At 42.1% G+C, this 19,693-nt stretch overlaps 1 protein-coding gene across 2 annotated transcripts in view; it reads right to left on the reverse strand.

Moving 5' to 3' along the window:
* Positions 1-16,153, reverse strand: part of ypel2a (yippee-like 2a) — a 55,015-nt gene extending 38,862 nt beyond the window's left edge. The window contains exons 1-3 of one of the 2 annotated variants that reach the window (XM_087977214.1): positions 16,017-16,134; positions 11,492-11,549; positions 6,160-6,551 (exon numbers count right to left, since the gene is read on the reverse strand). In XM_087977214.1, coding sequence (XP_087833340.1) covers positions 6,160-6,276 — 117 coding nt within the window. In that variant the 5' untranslated portion in view covers positions 6,277-6,551; positions 11,492-11,549; positions 16,017-16,134. Of the gene's footprint in view, positions 1-6,159; positions 6,552-11,491; positions 11,550-16,016 lie in introns of both variants that reach the window. The other variant, XM_087977213.1, reaches the window with a different exon arrangement.
* Positions 16,154-19,693: the final 3,540 nt, after the last annotated feature.

Here is a 19,693-nt window from a genome sequence, read left to right on the forward strand (position 1 = left end):
GGTGATATCTATACAACACATTAAATCATGTTCAAAAGAAACTGTTTAAACACATGCAGGCAGACAAATGAGAGATATCGATCTGCCAACGTGGTCAGATGTTATTAACAAGAGGTTAAATCCCTCCTCCTCACTCCTTAGTTTTGGTACTCCTGACCCTGGGATAGGGGGAGCAGGGGATGTGCAAACAGTTGGTACCAGCTCAAAGTTCAGTTTGTAAAGTGTGTTTGAGCAGTCAGCAGCTGCAGGGAGGGACCGTGTGCTCGACCTCACACAAAAGCTCCTTTTTCTACCCAAACAAAGTGGTCTTTAGTTTCCTAAATGAAGACTTAGCTAGGGACGGGGTGTGGGATGAGACAGAGTGAGAGAACGAGGGCACGTAAGAGCATGAAAGAGCGTGAAAAGATACTAAGATACAATACATACACGTTCAATAGTCAAAACACGAACATTCAAGTTACTTCACTATTAACTTCAATACAAAGAGGTCTGAGATACAGGTTCACGTTTCACAATAGCAACCGGTGGAAATTAAATTCAATTAATAAAATTGGAATTGAAAGCTGGTCTACTGCATCATGATCAAGAAATGATTGTCAGAAAAACCCATTCGGTTAGCCAAGTTCCTTTGGGGAAGGAAATAACTCGGGAAGGCTTGATGAGCCGAATAGTCTCCTCCTGTTCCTATTTCTTGTGTTCATATGTTCAGTTATTGGAAAGTAACTGGTTATCTTCCTGGATGTCTACCCAATTTGGTCTACATTGGACTCCAGACCCACAGCAATGCAGCTGACATAACTGCCCCCTGAAACAACTAAGTGAGCCAGATCAAGGGCAATTAGGGATGATCACAAATATCAGCTATGGCAATGATGTCTACAATCCATTGAAGCAGCAAAAATAAAAAACTAAATTTCCCCAAGATGCTCCACAAGAGCATAGTTATACATCAAAATTCAACACCAAATCACACGAGATATTAAGGATGGTGGAAAACAGTATGATTGAATAGGTCGGTTGTAAGCAGAGTCTTAAAGGGGAAGAGGTAGAGGGTAAGGGGAAGGAGTTTCAATACCTAGGCAGCTTCCCATGTTGGAAGGAAGATAAAACAGAACTACAGGTGCTGGAAGGAGGGTCACCAGACTTGAAACATTAACTCTGCTTTTTCTCCATGGATTCTGCCAGACCTACTGAGTTTCTCCAGCAATCTGTTTTGGTTGGAGTGATAACTGATGACACAATAGGCAGAATTGGAGGAGCTCAAAGATTTAGAGAACTGAGAGAGGGAGGAGATTATAGAAATAGGGAATGAGGTCCAACACGAGAATGAGAATATTAAAAGTAAGACAGATAAGGTATTTAAAAGTAGGCATACACAAGAGGATACTCAAAACAGGAACAACATTTATTCCCCCCCCAAGATGGACCACAGTCTCAGCTCTACAGAAATATCTACAACTCTCCCAGATTTATATTAAAACAGCTTCTCTCAGACACATCTGGATAGCCATTAGAGACTGAATTTCCCAGTCTTTAATAATCAGCCTCAGCTGATCTGAACAGCTTTGCATAAACAAAGATTTTGCAAGATCACAACCGATGGAATGATCAGTAATGTAACACTATCAGAGTTCTTGTGGAAGTGGTAGTGTCCCTACATCTGAGCCAGGAGGCCTGGGTTCAAGTCTCACATGCTCCACAAGTGTGTAATAACACCTCTGATCACATGGCTTAGAAAATGTTAGTAACACTATCACCTCTTTCCAAATCCATTATGATTTAGCTCTCCTCCTCCCTCAATTTTGATGTTTTGCATTATCCCTAATGGGCATTCATATAAACTGAACAACTGGCAATGAGTGATGTAGTTAAAAAAAATTAAGGTTAGTGTTCAGGTGAGTTTTCCTGCTCATTGCTCCAAGATTGCAGCTTCTTCAGACCTCCTGATGACTCAGTGGCTACAACCATGCGATGGACCCAGACTCAGACTCATCTCCAGGGTCTGTTGTTTTAATAGCTTGGACCATAAACTCAAGGATGGAAACAAGGATCAAATGGAGAAGAGCTGCTGCTAACCAAACCAACACCATCATTCATCAGTGCAGCTAAGTGAGTGTAATTCCAATTGGAAGCAAGCAAGAACAAATCCACAAACAGGGGGAGAGAGGGAAGAAAGCAAAACAGAAATGGGGGAGGGGGAGATGGGGGGGGGGGGGGGGAGAGAAGAAGAAAGAGTTGGGAGAGAGAGTAAGAGGCAGACAGAAGGAGGAAGAGAGCTGGAGACAAGGTTTATGAAGGAAATTCCAGTTTTCAGATCCTATGAAAATACAGTTAAGATATGCCATAATATGGATGTTAATTTCAAAATGTTAAATTATGTTATAGCTGAACAACTTTCAGAAAAGCCAAAACAAAATGATTTCAATAAAGATTTACATCTTTTGGGAACCTGGAGACCCTGCTGCTGCAAATGACATTGCTGTATTCACTGTGGTTTACTCCAAGTCACCCACATTCCCTCAGAAGCCATTAGATCAGTTCCATTGCCATGTTTTGTCAGTGTGGAGACATGTGCCAACTGTAGAGCCAGGACTCAGGGAAAATCTCTCTCCAACTGGGAATTCCAGTATTGATTCTCTGGCTTGACATTAGTTCCTGCTCACCTGACTCAGTTTCACTGCTGTCAATTTCCTTTCTGTGTAGGGACTCAGCGTCCTCATACATATCAGAACACACAAACACAGCCCACAGCATAGGTCAGGCTCAGGGCACCAGCCTCCCCACTGCCCAGAATCTTTATCTCTAACAGCAAGGACACATGCTAGGGATCAACACTCAGCCAGATTTCAAATGCGGTAATTTAATCCACCATTTTGGCTCCCACTGTAAACTTCTGCAATGAGACAGCAGAACTCTGGAATCTGCCAGCACCATGGGGCAAAGGTAAGAACATTTAACTCTGAGCCTCTTCTGACACTTTGGATTAAAGTGATCCACACTTTAATTTCACACATCTGCCTTGGTTCCACATCCCTTTGTGAACAAAAATTAATCAAATTTTTAAAGTGGTCTCCTATTCACAAACATCAATTTGGTGTATTTTGGTGGGGGTGGGGGGTGGTAGAGAAACAATTGGGACCTGGTGATTTCACTGTTTCCATTTTGTCATGAAATGAAGGGTTGCTCCCCAAAACCTTGATGGTAATTTTATGCCTTTTTGTTCTGGGCCCACCCTTCACCAGAGGGTGGATATGATCTTCATATCCCTCAATGCTACTTGTCTGCAGGAACCTATCTACTTCTGTCTTTAACCTGCTCCAAGATTGAGCTTCTGCAGCTCCCTCCCTGGGATGGAGGAATTCCAAAGACCCACCCCCTTCTCTGGGTGAAGAAATTCCGCCTCAGTTCCAGCTGCAATGGCTTACCTCTTATACTGATATTACGACCCCAGTTCTGTCCAATGCATCAAGTTCTCAAAATTACCTTTAACTCATCAATTAAAAGTCAGCCAGGCAGTTTTCAAAACTCTGCCCATGCTACAATTCTCTTGACTACTCATCGTAGGAAGCTAATAGGAGTGAGGACTTAGCAGCTTGGCTTACTGGGATCTTCCTCATTCTCTTGAGCCAAAAATAAAAACAATCCTGCTTTTTGACACTGAATTGGAGTTCCCCATCTGCTTGTTCAGGTAGATCACTGGATCAAGGCAACTTCTCAGATTTCTGAACAATGCTCCTTCTCCCACCAGATGGCAGGGTGAAGTACTAATTAGTTGACATCTTTTTCTCATACCGCACCGCACAAAAATGGCTGCTGCTCAACCTACCTGAAACATGAGTGATTCATTGCAGGAACCCTGGAATGTTTCAGGTGTGATTCAATGAAGCCCTTTTTAAAATAAATATGCCCCTTATTTTATTAAAGATAAGCTTAAGATTAAAAAAATATCGATATGGCAGCATTACAACATTCACTCGTTAATTACTGCATCCCCTATCTACATAATTTACTGCAAATTCATCCTCAGGAGTCAGGCACACTCTGGGAGAGCAGAACAGGGTGCAGGAGGGATGACTGACTGCCTCATCGTGAAGCAAGTGAGCAGATCAATAACAATTGCAGGGAGCACAACGACAATTAAGTGGCTAATGGATCTTGGATATAGCGGGGTAGAAATCTGGGAGATGCTTATCTCCAGAGATTGAAATTAAGATAAAAATGCAGGTCCCCAGGTGAAACCTTGCACTTCCCAGACAGATGTATCATGTCATGTAAGAAATTCAGGAGATTCTTTGGAATCAAGAACTAGTGAAATCACTTAAGATAACATGGCACAGAAAGAGGACACAGCCTCACCAGTGTTAATGCTCCACTTGAGCCTCCACCCAGCTTTTTACATCTATCTTCACTGCAGAAACCATCTAACCCCTTCTCCCTCAACTGCTGGTACTAACTTCAATCTGGACGTGCATTGCAACAACACACTGGAAAAGATTGAGAGTCTTGAACCCACACTGGATTCAACAGAAGGAAGTGATGCTAGGACAGTAATGAAACAGATCCCAATTAGATCACAGAATTATATAAAAATTTACAGCACAAAGAGATTCATCCCATCACATCTATAGTGACCAAAGCAAAAAACGCTATCTGGCTTCATCCGACATTCTAGTTTTGGATTTCTCACTCTGACAGTATTTCATGAGCCAAGTGTTTCTTCTATTCAATGCGAAGTGACTTTCAGCCTCCATAATCCTTTCAGACAGGGAGTTGTAGAGATGGCCCTCTGAGCAAAACCTACATTTCAACACCCTTCTATCAACAACCACAAATCAAGATCCCAGTAATTATTGACTTCGAAAGGTGTTTCATACCCACTGTATTCATTATGTTAATTTTAGACTCCTCAATCTTAAGTGCCATGTGGAACTGCTAAGTATAATATGTTCAGTCCCAGAGGATCACTGGATTATTCTCTCATTATGAAGAGATGATTGGTGCTGTATAAACTGGAAAGTCACCACACGTCAGATTAATGGAAAAGTTGAGAAGGTAGAATCTTCATGGCAATCTCAAGTGTAATACATCCATAATCGCTGGACTATTGACTGACTTAATACAATGTGAACTTCAGGATAGGAGCAGAGGTATCTAATTTATTTCCAACATCAGTCAAAGACTTACTTCAAGCCCTAGTCCAACAGCATTCAACAAACTGACACTGTTCAAGTATCATGCTCAAGCTTGTGTCAACATTTGGGGGGGGGGGGGGGGAGGGAGAGAAGAAGGTAGAGGCATACAAAATATCTCAGGCAGCTGGATAGCTGGTTTATGATGATTTGGAGATGCCAGTATTGGACTGGGGTGTACAAAGTTAAAAATCACAAAAACAGGTTATAGTAGAACAGGTTTATTTGGAAGCACTAACTTTCGGAGCGCTGCTCCTTCATCAGGTGGTTGTGAACAATCACCTGATCAAGAAGTAGCGCTCAAAAAGCTAGTGCTTCCAAATAAACCTGTTGCACTATAATCTGGCGTTGTGTGGTTTGTGATGCAGAGTGATGCCAACAGTGTTGGTTCAGCTCCCAGGCTAAGTTTGCCTGAAGGTCCCACCTTCCCAACCTCTCCTGAAGCACAGTGACTCTCAGGTTAAAACACACCCGCTAGCTGTCTCTCTCTCTCCCCTCTCCTCATGAGAGCGCAGTCTTAAAGCTCCATCTTTAAGCATCAAATGCGTTCCACTCAGGGAAATTGTACTCTGTGAACATCCTTCCCTATTCAGTCACAAAGGAATCAAACACTTGCACCGACCATTCAACGCACGCTCATTTTTTTTTTGCCTTTCCGTTTCATCAACAAATCCACGAAAGTTCCCACGCACACATTGTACAAACATGACAAACATTCTGTTTACGACCAGCGGTCCTGGGAGCGATTGCTGGGCGGTTAACTTGTCACATGACACGATGGGAGCTCATGATTGGAGCTTTCAAACTTTTGGCGGGACACTTGCATGTGCGTACAGGGTAACGGTTTTCTGCAACGGCCTTTTCCACGAAATGGGGCATGAAACCTCCGAGGGGCCCTCCCGCACCCTCTACCCCGCAACACAAAAGAAACGAAGGAAAACGAAACAGCCAGTCCGGATGGAATCTGTACCTTGGAGATGAGCTCGTCGTGGTTGGCGAGGTGGGCTCGACAGTGGATGCAGCTGTACGTCCTGTGGCAGCTCGGTAGGTAGGCCTGGAAAGTCTTGGATCGCGTCATCTTCACCATGGGGGCCACCGGACGCAGCGCGAACTCCGGGCTGTTCCACGACGCGCCGAGGCAGGTCGGTTCACACGGGAAACACTGGAAGACGCAGGTGAAGGCCGTGGTGCGGCGGGCGGGTGGTGTGGCGGGGTTCCACACACTGCTGGACACCAGGGCGGCAGGGGTGGGGGAGGGAGAAGGGGCAAGGCCACTGGCCTTGAAGACGGGTGGGGGAAGGGGAGGGTGGTGGCGCTGGAGGGGGGAGCTGGCCAGAGGGACTGGCGTCTAGCTCAACGAACCTAGCACAGAGAAGAATCATTCGTTAGTGCTGTTAAAGACAGATACCAATCACGCTGGCCCTTAGCTCCTGCAAGAACACACGAAACAGGAATGGGACGCCATTCAGCCCCTCAAGCCCGTTTCACTATATGGCGACATTACACCTCATCTCCAAACTCGTTTCCTACTCCATTCATATGTCCCACAATTTTCTTGGCGTTGATCGTGACCTCAATTTAGCGACCAGCCTTCCTGCTAAGGAATTCCAAAGATTGACAATTCTTTCAGAGGAAATCTGTCCTCATCTCATTCCTACATGTCTGGGCCCTTATCCTGAACCTGCGACCTAATCCTGGTTCTCGACTCTCCAGCCAGAGGATGGGGAGCTCTCAGCCTTTCTCTGGTCAAACCGCGGAAGTTTGTGTACATATCAATCTCTCCTTTTTTTTCCAAAGCACGCGATCTCAGGACCAGTTACTAAAGGTAATATGGCTGAGATTCAACAGCAGTAGAAAATTCACTGAACTTAAATTTCAAACAGCACAACGTGCAGCTTCACTCCATACAGACACTAGTTGTATGACACTAGTGTTAAGGACTGATGGGCACAGACCATTCGCTGGTGACAGGATAAATTTAAAGGTAGCAAACAGTTCAAGTGGTTTGTGTGTAATTAATTTCGACTGATTTGGGGAGGGGGGGAAAGAGGTGGTGGTGATGAAAAAAAAGTCCAATGGGGCTAGGTGGTGTGGGGCTGTATTTGACCAAATAGCTCAGTTGGGAGAGAGTTACACTGAAAATCTAAGAAAAAAAGAGTTAATCAGGCAACAGGGAGCAGGAAGGTGAAAATAAATAAATGAAATGTGCTTGCAGAAAGGTTGAATGACTGGTTGAATGGCCTCCAGTGTATACAGTTCAGAGTTATACATGATGGATAAGAACAACAGGAATCTAATCTCAAAGTTTCAGAATAGCAGATGTTTTGTTTAGACAAATAGCACTTTTTAAATGGTGACCATTAGTAATACTGGATTTTTTGAATTCCAGAATTTTCCAAACCACCTAAATTGAAATACAGTACCCTCAACTACCAAAATGGAACTTTATTACAATTATAGAAGGTTTATGAGTCTTTAAACCAATGTTCTGCATCTTTAAACCAGTGACATAACCACTATGTTTCCCTTCCTCCTTTTATCCGTGCTTTTCTGGACCATTTCAGTGATGAACTGACAGCTCCCAGGATGCAAAAATTTTGTGTCCATTGCAACATATTTCACTACTTCCAATCCCAACAGGTAAAAATAATCCCCTAGAGCTGTTCAACTTTGTTGCACAAATTGAGGAAATACAAATCAGACGTGGATTCGAAGTACCCACTCTACACCTCCTGTAACTAGAATCAGAAACCCTACAGTGCAGAAGACAGCCATTTGGCCCATTAGGTCTGCACTGACCTTCTCAAAAGCATCGCACCAAGATCCAGACCCCACTGTAACCCTGAAACCCACACCTACTGTGGCTAATCATCCCTGAACACTATGGACAATTTCAATATGGCCAATCCACCTACCCTGCATATCTTTGGACTGTAGGAGGAAGCCAGAGCATATAGGAAACCCACGCAGACACAGGGAAAATATGCAAACTCCACATGGAGAACTGTCAAAGGCTAAAAATGAAACCAGGTTCCTGGTGCTGTGGTGAGGCAGCAGTGCTACCCCACCCTAAATCATGTTTTGTTTTAAAAGGAGGGCAGAGGAGACAAGCAAACATCTTCTGCAAATTAACAGTGTGATTCTTAAACAAAAGATACATCTGCTGTTGACTGAAGGAAAAATATTGGATTGGACACCAGATAGCACTCGCTTGATTCTCCGTTAAAAGTGCGTTAGGCTCTTTTACGCCCACCCAAGAGGGTAGATGGGAACTGGGTTTAATGCCTCATCTGAAAGACAGCACCTCCAACGATGCCATAGTCCTTCAGCACTGCACTGGAGGTGTCAGCCTGGATAAAGTGCCCAGTTCTCTGGTTAGGATCTGAAGCCATGACCATCTGACTTAAGCAGGATTGCCACCAGCTGAGGTAAAGCTAATACAGCTAATTAAGTCGTAAGCTGGAGACTACTTTCCCTGTAGGATATTTAGAATTTTTTTTGTAGTGCCTCTGAAATTGTAGTTAATTTTCACACAGTGAAACAGAGCACTCTCCCCAGCTTACCAATATTTTTAATCTTTGAAAAAGACCACCAACTTTTAAAAACTGAATTTTAAAATTTTTATGGGATGTACGTGTCACTAGTTGGGTCAGCATTTATTACCCAGAAGGTGGTAGTGGATGGCCCTCTGGAAACATAGTGTGGTGTAGGAACACCCACACTGTTATTCACGAGGACAGGCCAGTGTTTTGAAATTACAGTGAAGGAATAGCAATACATACTCAAGTCAGGATGGGGCAAGTTTTCAAGGGAACACGGGGTGGTAGTGCTGCTAAGTTTGTGCTTCACTTGTTCTTCCTGATAGTAGGGACTGTGGGTAAGAAGGATGCTATCAGAGGAGCCTTGGTGAATTTTTGCACTGCATCTTGTACCTACATACAGCTGTCACAGTGCATCAGTAAAACTGAAGCAAACATAGGCCTCAAGTTAAAAACTAACCAGTACATCGATGTTGAAACTTGAAGTTGCTAATTTTTAAAAACCATCCCAGCTAGATTATCATACCTCCAATAAATTTTATAAATTATATCATAATCTTGCTAATTCAAAATAATGATCCAGGGAAAAGGCAAGGAAATAGGGGGAGAACAGCTAATTCTATTTGAAGACACAGGCTGAATGATTGTCTTCTGTGCTGAAGACTTAGACTAAAACCAGATATTAAAAGCTCTTCTGGCACAGTGCTATGTCCCTGTCTCTGAACTGAGGCCTGGGTTTTGAGACCTACCTGTTTCAGGGGTGTGATAACATATCCAATCAGGTTGATTCGGAAAATACTTAAAACCAGATTTGTGAAGGTTTGTAGCTCAGGTTGAAGTTTACTCGCTGAGCTGTAGGTTTGATATCCAGACGTTTCATTACCTGGCTAGGTAACATCATCAGTGGCGACCTCCAAGTCGCTCAGCGAGCAAACCTACACCCTAAACTTAAAACCAGACTTTGAGTGCCAATTCTTACATATAGTACAAGATTTATCGTTTACCATATGTACATCTGTCAGAATGCTGTAATTGTTTGGTAAGTACAACATTGTGGGGTCGGGGGGCACAAGGGTGTTAATAAACGTTTCTGGCGAAAGCCCTTCATCAGGACTGGTGAAGGGCTTTTGCCCGAAATGTCGATCTTCCTGCTCCTCGGATGCTGCCTGACCAGCTGTGCTTTTCCAACACCACTCTAATCTAAACTGATTTCCAGCATCTGCAGTCCTCACTTTTGCCTACAAGGGTGTCAACATCAGGGTATTAGTGAGATACATGTTCTGCGTAATAGAGAACGAGGGAGCTAGGTGAAAACCTTCGCTAAGTTGTCTCAACCAGGAAGTTGTGTTTTCAACTCCTACTCCAGGACTTGAACACATTAACTTATCCAACACTATATGATGCTGAGTGTGCGCCAACACATTGGAGGTGTCAAATATCTTGGATAAGATGAAATGTTAAATCCATCTGCCCTCAGGCAGACATAAAAACATTCCATGGAGATTTTTTTTTGAGGTAGAGCAAAGGAGTTCTCATTAAGTGTCGCAACCAGTCAACACCTTGAGAAAAACTTTGTGGGGCCTTGCTGCTTACATATTTGGCTACCATAGTTCCTGACATTATAACAGTGGCTACACTAACAAAAGAGAGACAAAGGATTGTAGAAATTTGGAACTCTTCCCTCACCAAAATAAGTTTGAGATTTTGGGAGAGATCAATCTACTATTTCAAAGCTGAAGAGCTGGATCATTAAGTACATTTAAGGCTAAGATGGACAGATTTTTAGCAAGGGAATCGACAGTTATGGAAAAAAAGGTGCCATAAAAATCACAGTCTTTCCTTCCAAAGCATTGGAGTTGCAATGCAATAATTGAAGCCAGACATTGTGTTTCATTGGTGTTACATCCTCAACATGTGTCAATTACTAGACTTGCTGCTTAGCGATCAACATTTGAATCCTCAAAAGAGGATAGGGAACATAAAAGTACTTTAGTGAAAAAACCTATGAGAGATCCCACTCACTGGTTGTTTAATGACATGAATCAGTGGCAAATGGACGTGACCTCAAAGCGAAAGGGAGCCTCAGCATGACTCCACTTCCCTACAGAACAGGATTTTTGAATTAATATAAAGCAGACAAGGTTGGGAAATCTACTTTTAATTGGAATGATGCACGTGTTTCCCCTGGACAAGGCAGGACTGGATGGCAGTGGGAAAATAACAGAAGCCAACACAGGCTAACCTTAAAATTATAGCCAGCAATTTAGGGTAATATCAGATCACAATATTGCAAGGAATCATGGAAATCTGGAACGCTCATCACATGTCCAAAGACCGGTTACTTCAGTTGGGGTTGGGGAATGGTCAATCAACTAGCTCCACAGGCTAGGTCAGTAATTTTATTCAATTATAATCAGGAAGTCAAGGATTTTAGAGAAAGGCCAGGAAAGTGGGGTCAGGGATCATCAAATCAGCTGAGATATAATTGAATGGCAGGGCAGACTCGGGCTTTCCTGATGAAGGGCTTATGCCCAAAATGTCAATTCTCCCACTCCTCAGATGCTGTCTGACCTGCTGTGCTTTTCCAGCACCACAGTCTTGACAGCCTACTTCTGCTTCTATGGTAGAAATTGCCTCCAGCTGTTTGCATATCACCGGGCTCCTAGGATATGCTGAGGATTCCGTATCACAGGTGGTCATGTCATTGCATTACTACTCCAGAAGCCTGGTCTACAAACAGTGCAACATCAATTCAGTCCCCACCTTTGCATTCCCCCATCCCAGCTGTAGCTTAGAGAATTTGATTGCAGTTTTTCAACATCTGGGAACAAACATGAAAGATTCAGCAACAGCAAGTGCAACACTGTCAAGACTATTGTCAACATAACTGAATCACTAATGTCCTTTAAGGGAGGAAAATGCACTGACATGAGGGGGCAGAGGAGTGTAATGCAAAGCCCATTTATAGTGAGGTCACTTTTTAATGAGGACACAAGGAACTTCAGATAAAACCTGTCTCCCACATTACTACAATTGAGAAAAGCAGAAACAGAAGGATCACAATGCAATGGCCACCATATTTCTCTTTCAGAACACAGGAATATTCCTGATTAAGAATTCAGTCAGTCAGTCATTGGCCCTTCACTTCTACAAAGAACACTGGTGCAAACCAAAACCCCAGATTTATGTTATGTGAAAGAAAACTAGAAAAGAAGAAACTCAGCAGGTCTGGCAGCATGTGCAGAGAGAGAAACAGAATCAACGTACAGTCTAATATGACTTTTCTTCAGAGAACAATGTTCTGGGGACATGGATTTGAAACCCACCAAGGCAGATGGTGAAACTTGAATTCAGTAAAATTTGGAAATGTTTAGTTATTCCTCCATACCCGTGAGAATTCTGTTCCTGAGAACCCCTATGAAAGTTGACATTTGAAGTCAATAATCAGACAACACCAGGTTTATAGTCCAACAGGTTTATTTGAAACCACAAGCTTTTGGAGCCCACACTCATTTGCGAGTGCATAGCTAATTAAAAATAGGTTACAATGGTTAAAAATATCACTGATGTGATTTTTGCTGTGGATGTTTTTTGTTGTTCCTTAATTTTTTTTAGTGTCGATAGACAAATTCACAATTCATTATTTTGACGACAGAAGATTTATTCTAAGTAGTTAGCCTGATGGTAACCATGTAACCATCGTCTAATGTTATAAAAACCCACATGGTTCACTAACGTCATTTAGGAAAGGAAATCTGCTGTCCTTACCTGGTCTGATCTACATGTAATTCCAAACCCACTGCAAAGTGGTTGACTATTAACTGCCATTTCTGTAATTAGGCATGGGCAATAAATGCTGATCTAGCCAGTGTAACATATATCCAATGTTAGAACGATTAAAAAACCTCCCTGGAAGTTCCTGTCCAAATTCATTATTCAGAACACCATCAGTAACCAGGAGCTGCAGTTTAAAAAAAAATAACTTCCGCCACCAGCTTCCCAGGGCCATGAAGTGTAGAGGATCACGGCTAACCTTTTCACCAAGACTCTTATTCCCCAGATGTACATGATCAATGCAGGAGAAAATGGCGGGGGGGGGGGGGGGGGGGGGAATGGGGAGGTGGGTGGAAAGAGAGAAACGGAAGAGAGAGAGATGAAACATGGAAGGTGACAGCATATTGGACCAGAAAAAAAATTATTCAGCCAGGTCACTGCTGGTCTACATCCAACTCTTTGCATTCCTCCCAAACCCCTGCCATACCAAAAAAACAAAACAGATTTCAAATTTGTGATTATCGTTGACTCAATGAAATCATGGGTGATCTGATAATCCTTAACTCCACTTTTTCACCATATACTAATAATCCTCAATTCCTTACAGACTGAATATGCTTAACGACCCAGCCTCAAAAGCCCTCAGCAGTAAATAATTGCTGCGATTGACTATCCTGAACAAATTCCTTCTCATCTGTCTGAAACATGCAACCTCTGACTGAGATTATGCTCTTTGGTCCTAGTCTGTCCTAACAAGCAGTCATTCTCTATCTATGATGTCAAGTCTTAGAACAATTTTACATATTTCAATAAAGATCACCTCTTATTATTCTAAACTTAATGAGTGCAGGCCAAGCATACTCAACATTTGAAGAGAAGCCCTCCATGTCCAGGATCAACCTAGGTAATCCTTCTCTGGACAGCATCCAATGACAGTACCTCCTTCCCTTAGACAAGGAAAAGAAAACTATTCAAGACTTTCCTATTTTCATATTCTGTTCCTTTTGAAATAAAGGGCCTACATTCCATTTGCTTTTAGAGTTATATGCTGAATTTGCATGCTAGCTTTTTTGGGCTTCATGCATAAATTATTTGTGCTGTAGCTTTCTGCAGTCTTTTTCCATTCAAGTAATATTCAGCATCTCTTTTTCCTGTCAAAGTACATAATTTCGCATTTTGCAAAAGGTATATTTCATCTAACAAGATTTCCCCCACTTGTTTAACTTACCTATATCCCTCTATAGACTTTGCCACGATGCGCCTTACCATCTACTTTTGCATCATGTGCAAATTTGGCAATAAAATTATACCGTGAAATAATTATGGACCCAGCAATCCACTAGTTGATGTATCTAGACAGATACATGAATGGGCAAGGAGCAAAGGGATACAGATCCTTAGAAAATAAGTAGCAGGTCAAGAGAGAGGATCTGGATTGGCACACGCTTGGAGGGCTAAAGGGCATGTTCCTGTCCTTTGTTCTTAGTTCTTATAGTGCTACAGAGATCATATATAAAGACTGCTGTTAACATTTTTCACACGTTATAAACATCAAATGATGCAAAGTTAGCCTGGGAAAATGGTACTGAATTCGTGGTCAGTCCTTATCTCAAATCAAAAGGCTCCTACTCTTCGAGTTTCATTTAATCTTCTATTCTCAAGCCTCATCTACACAATCAGTCCTCAAATTAACCCTTAAAGCCACACGGCATAGCCCAAATTCTGACAGCATAGTTGACGTGAACATTGTCAAAATCGCACAATTTTTTTTAAAAAAGGGACTGTTAAGCCTTTCAATTTATTTATTTAAAAGGGGAAATGTTGCATTGTTGAAACTCCTTGCTAATCAGCTATACTGCTTTTAAATAGAAAATGCCCAGATTGCAGTAGAGTTTTTTTAAAAATATAAAGCTGATGTCAACAGAGTGATGGCGATTGGGCTCCTGCTACTTACTCTCGAATGCACCAGATCCTGACGTGGTGCGAACTTGCTCCCGGAGTGATTGACAGCTCCCAGGCCAGATGCCCCACCTCCCCCTCCGTCTGCAGTGTTGGTAAACACGAGTCATGTGACCTCCTGACGTCACGTCCAGGGGAATGAGACACAATTTTGCCTATTTTTTTTAAAAAAGGCCCTTTCACAGAGCAAGGGCAGAGGATGGGACTGCAAGGAACTAGACTAGGACAGTGTCCTGTCGTGGGTGGGGGCAGCGGACTAGAACCACGGGAGGGAATAATTGTGAGGAAAGGGGGTTGGGTACAATCCAACTGACTGGGACCCCAGGAGGAAATGGGGAGCAAGGGCAATCCACCTGATCAAGAATACACTAAGGATTACGGGGGGAGAGGACGATTAAAAAAATCCAGCTGACCAGGAGCCCGGGAGGTAATGTGCGGGTAATCCAGCCTTTCATTTTTTGGGGGCGCAGCAGGGGTGGAGAGCAACAGCATTAAATCTTCAAAATATTTAAGTCATTTTCCTTTATACTCTGTTAAAGAACCGTCACCACCACACTTATTTTCTTCATCCAAGCAGACCCATTTAAAATAATCCTACTTTGTATTTCTGTAAATGTATTACAATGTTTCAAAAGTCCTGACTGCACATCTGATTGAAATATGAAGCCCTTGTAACCCGCAGATCACTGATAACTTCTCCAAAACTACGCAAATCAATTAAAATATATTAGAACGCAGTTCGATAAAATCGTGTGGAGAAGTTCAGATACAAACGCTTTCATTTTCTTTGTTCTGATCACTCTCCCTGTAGGAAGGGAAAAACTGTTGCATCTGGAGAGAGCGTGTCAAGAGAAACAAAAGAACTCAGGATCAAAAGATAAACTAGCCAATAGAAAAACGGGTTCAAGTAATTATAGCCATCACCCAAGCCAGACCACAGGTTGGTTTCAAACAGAACAATAATGTCAGTTTAGAAAGCAGGGTAGACCACTGCAGCAACCAAATGATCCCTTACCAGAGAGAAAAATAATTTAAACGTTATTAAATCAAGTTGACTTGCCAATTAAATCTGATTATCCTTGAGGGAGGCTTTGTGTCGTTTTTTTAAAAGCCCCTAATATTCTTTCGGGGGGTGGGGGAAATGAGTAAAAATATTCATAAGAAAAGGCTAAACCTCTTCACCCCCACCCCTCCCCAATTAAAGCTTTGCCACTGCATCGGCTCAGAGCGAGAAAACAAAACACAAAAAACCATGAAGCAGGCACGTTGCTATTCCAATGCACCAAGTGCCAACGACCACTGCCTCCTGCCAACACCACCCCCCCCCCCCTCAACAGTAAAAAAACAACGCAGCCCCTGACACACATGGTATTATTATTTTGCATCACTGCAACATTGCAGTCTGGAGTTCCTCTTGCATCTAGCACAAAATTAAACCGCAAACATCCTGTTTCAACCCAAACAAAAAGCAATCTGGAGAAAAAGCAACAATAGGAAATATTGCATTTTTGTTTAAGCGAAATGTCAAGTGCATTTTTGTTTAAAATCATCTTACCTTAAAATATAAAATTATACACTCCTCTATTATTTGTATCTATCAAATCGTCTCTTCCCCCTCCCCACAACACGGGCTGTCTTGCTTACTATTTTCCTTTGAAAAAAAGGTTATGTTTATAATCTACTTCCCCCCGCCCCCCCCAACTTCCCTCTCTGACTGTCTTCAGCTGAAGAATGGCAACAGCTGGGAGCCCAGCACTTTTATAGACTCTGGTACATCCGACCCTGCTGCCCAGTGATTGATAGCGCCCCTGACTAATCAAATGAAGATCGGCACCCAGCAACACAGTTGCTATTGGCCGGGCCTCCAGTAAAGCGACCTAGCAGCCGCGGCCAATCAGAGTACAGCCGGGGGCGGATCCAAGGGAGGTTCAAGGTAGATTGCGGCGCGGGAGGCCCCATCGGCCAATCACTGCATAGCAGGCGTGCAGCCAAGGTGGGGGTTAGAGTTTTTGGAGCTGGATCAAGATACAGGGATAATGGCAGGAAATTCCACTTCTGGGAGCAAAATGCAGACTTGCTTTCGTTTGTAAACTATATAATCCCTTTTCTTCAACCCCCATCTTAAAGTGCTGCAATGCTGTATTTTGCAAACAAAGAAATTTGCTTTCATTTTCAAACTATATAATCCCATTCCTTAAAATACCCATCTCAAAAAAATGCAGCAGTTTCTTACGTTCTGTAAAAAAATACAAATTTGTTTTAATTTCCAAACTATATTATCCCTCTTCTTTAACCCTCATCTTACAACAAATACTGTAATGGCCCTCACAATTTACAAGAAAAATACAAATATGCTTTTATTTGCGAACTATATAATCGCCCTCCTTCAACCCCAGCTCAATAAATGCTGCAATGCCCTTAAATTTGCAAAAGAAATACAGTCTACCCCTTACAATTTGCAAAGAAGTATGGACTTGCTTTCATTTTACAATTTATATAATTGATCTCTGGAGACTGTCTCAAAGTAAATGGTGCAGTGTCCTTACATTTGTAAAGTAAAAAAAAATGCTTTCATTTCTAAACTGTATAACCCATTTCCTCTAACCCCATCGCAGAACAAATGCTGTAATGCCCTTACATTTTGCTAAATTTCAAACTATATCAACCTTCTCTCCAACCCCATCTCAATATTAATTTAAGACTTTCAGCAATACCACATTTAGGGACTGTAAATTGTAAAACCAGACTGTATGCCTGACAAAGAATGTACAGTGTAAATATCCAGAGCATCAAAGTTGTATTATGGCACCTCAGAATGGCAAAATGTTGACTTTTATTGCATTTTCTCTTGATCCATTTGAAATGTTTTGTCCTTGGGCTCTATCTCTGACAACGAATGTACTTTCGGGGAATGTAGCAATTTAAGAAGGCAGTTCACCACCACCTTCTAAAGGGCAGTTAGTGATAGCCAATAAATATTTGCCCAGTAAGCGATGCCCACACCCCATGAGTGAATAAAGAAATATCAGGCATATAGAAGTTGTATTGATGCACCTCAGAGTGGAGTATGCTGTATAGAGAAAAGTTTAATTTTATTGAATTTTCTGTAGTATTCTAGTTTAAATGTTTTGCCCTGGGGTAGTATTCTTGACATGCAATGTATTTTGTAAGCATCAAAAGTACACAATTGTACTGAGGTACCTCAGAGTGGAACATGAGAAAGGGAGAAAAGTTTAACGTTGTTGCATTTTCTGTAATTTTAACGTTGAAATACTTTGCAATGTAGTTTTACACTTTTTAAGGGCGAGTGATTGGAGTTTTATGTGCTCTTGCTGACTCCCCAGATTTGCCTGTCCACATTCCTGGCACAGTCTCTCGATGGGGTCTGTCTTTTCTCCAGTGCTGAAAAGAGTGGACCATTTCCCATATCTCGGCAGCCTCCATCTGACAAAAGCAGACATACACAATACAATTTATCATCATCTTCAATGTGCCAGTTTAGTCTCTAGCTGGCTGAGGAAAAGAATTTTTGAGAACCAGGGTGTAAAATCTGGGATAAAAAGCAAGATGCAGGAGATCTGAATTTTTTTGAAAAAGCAGAAGGTGCAGTAGAAACTCAGCAGGTCTGGCAGCATATGTGCAGAGAGAAATAGAGTTAACCTTTTGAATCTGACATGGCTGTTCTGAAGATCAATTAAATTGGGCACAGTCATGTTGGACTCTAAAGTTTAACTCTATTTCAATCTTGATAGGTACTGCCAAACCTGTTTCTGTCTCCATGTTTTCATCTCAAACCTGAAGCAAAGGTCAAGGCTTACCAAGCAGCACTGCCTTTATATAATATCTTTGCATTCACAGAGCACTTTTATCAACAAAAACCTCTATTTACATGATTTGGAAGTGCCGGTGTTGGATTGGGGTGTACAAAGTTAAAAATCACACAACACCAGGTTATAGTCCAACGGGTTTATTTGGAAGCACTAGCTTTCGGAGCGCTGCTCCTTCAGGTGATTGTAGGAGCAGCGCTCTGAAAGCTAGTGCTTCCAAATAAACCCGTTGGATTATAACCTGGTGTTGTGTGATTTTTAACTCTATTGATGTGAATTCACATAGTTCATTTGAGAACTTGAACTTAAATAGCATCTTTTGCAACAACAACTTGCATTTCTACAGATTATTTAATAACAACTTGCATTTGCTTAGCGCCTTGTACAACAACATGTATGGAAGTGGCACTTATAATGCTGTAAAATATTTCAAGGTACTTCTCAGGAGTGTAATCAAACATTATTTGGCACCAATCCACCTAAAGAGATTTGGGAAGAGGCCCAGCAAAGAGATAGGTTTTTATTTAGGATTGTAAGGTGATTAGAGAAGTTGTAATGTTTAGGGAGGGATTTCCAGATATCAGGCTCAGCAGATGAATGGTTGCATTTTAATAATTGTGTACCAACCTTTTGTCTATTGATTGACAACTAAAACTAAGAAATGTGGATGCTGCAAATTTGAAACAAAAGCAGAAATTGCTGGAGAAACTCAGCAGTCTGCCTACATCTGTGGAGAGTTGAAGAGTGTGATGGTGGAAAAGCACAGTTTGTCAGGCAGCATCCAAGGAACAGGAGAATCGACGTTTAAGGGCTTATGCCTGAAACATTGATTCTCCTGCTCCTTGGATGCTGCCTGATCGGCTGTGCTTTTGCAGTGCCACACTCTTCAATGCTGATCTCCAGCATCTGCAGTCCTCACTTTCTCCTCGTTGATTACATCTGTGGCGAGAAAGCAGAGTTAACGTTTCGGATCCAGTGACCCTACTTCAGAACAGAAGTCATTCTGGATCTGAAACTTTAACTCTGCTTTCTCTCCCCAGATGCAGCCAGACCTGCTAAGCTTCTCCAGCAACTTCAGTTTTTGTTATAGATTGAGAACAGTTTGACAATTCAGAAATATTCCAGTCTTGAACAACTAGCATCTCGGGTAGGAAAGGATAAATCAGCCCAAATTCTTTTTCGTTCTAATCTTTCTGTGATGAACCCTGCTGGAAACTATGTGTTGGTGGCTGTCAGGTCAGGACGTGCTCAGACTCCAGGCTGATCTTCCTTGCCAAAGCTCCTGAAGGTTGACCATTTGGGCAAATTGAAGGTCAGATGCGGTGATAACCTCTAAAATGCCCATAGGAAATCACAAATTAATCTCAGTTTGTTGAGTATGAGTTCCCTTGGTAACAGACAATGG

This window comes from Chiloscyllium plagiosum, unplaced genomic scaffold (assembly GCF_037043375.1).
Source record: "Chiloscyllium plagiosum isolate Xiang-an unplaced genomic scaffold, Cpla_swu_hap1 HiC_scaffold_31, whole genome shotgun sequence".
Taxonomy (NCBI): domain Eukaryota; kingdom Metazoa; phylum Chordata; class Chondrichthyes; order Orectolobiformes; family Hemiscylliidae; genus Chiloscyllium; species Chiloscyllium plagiosum.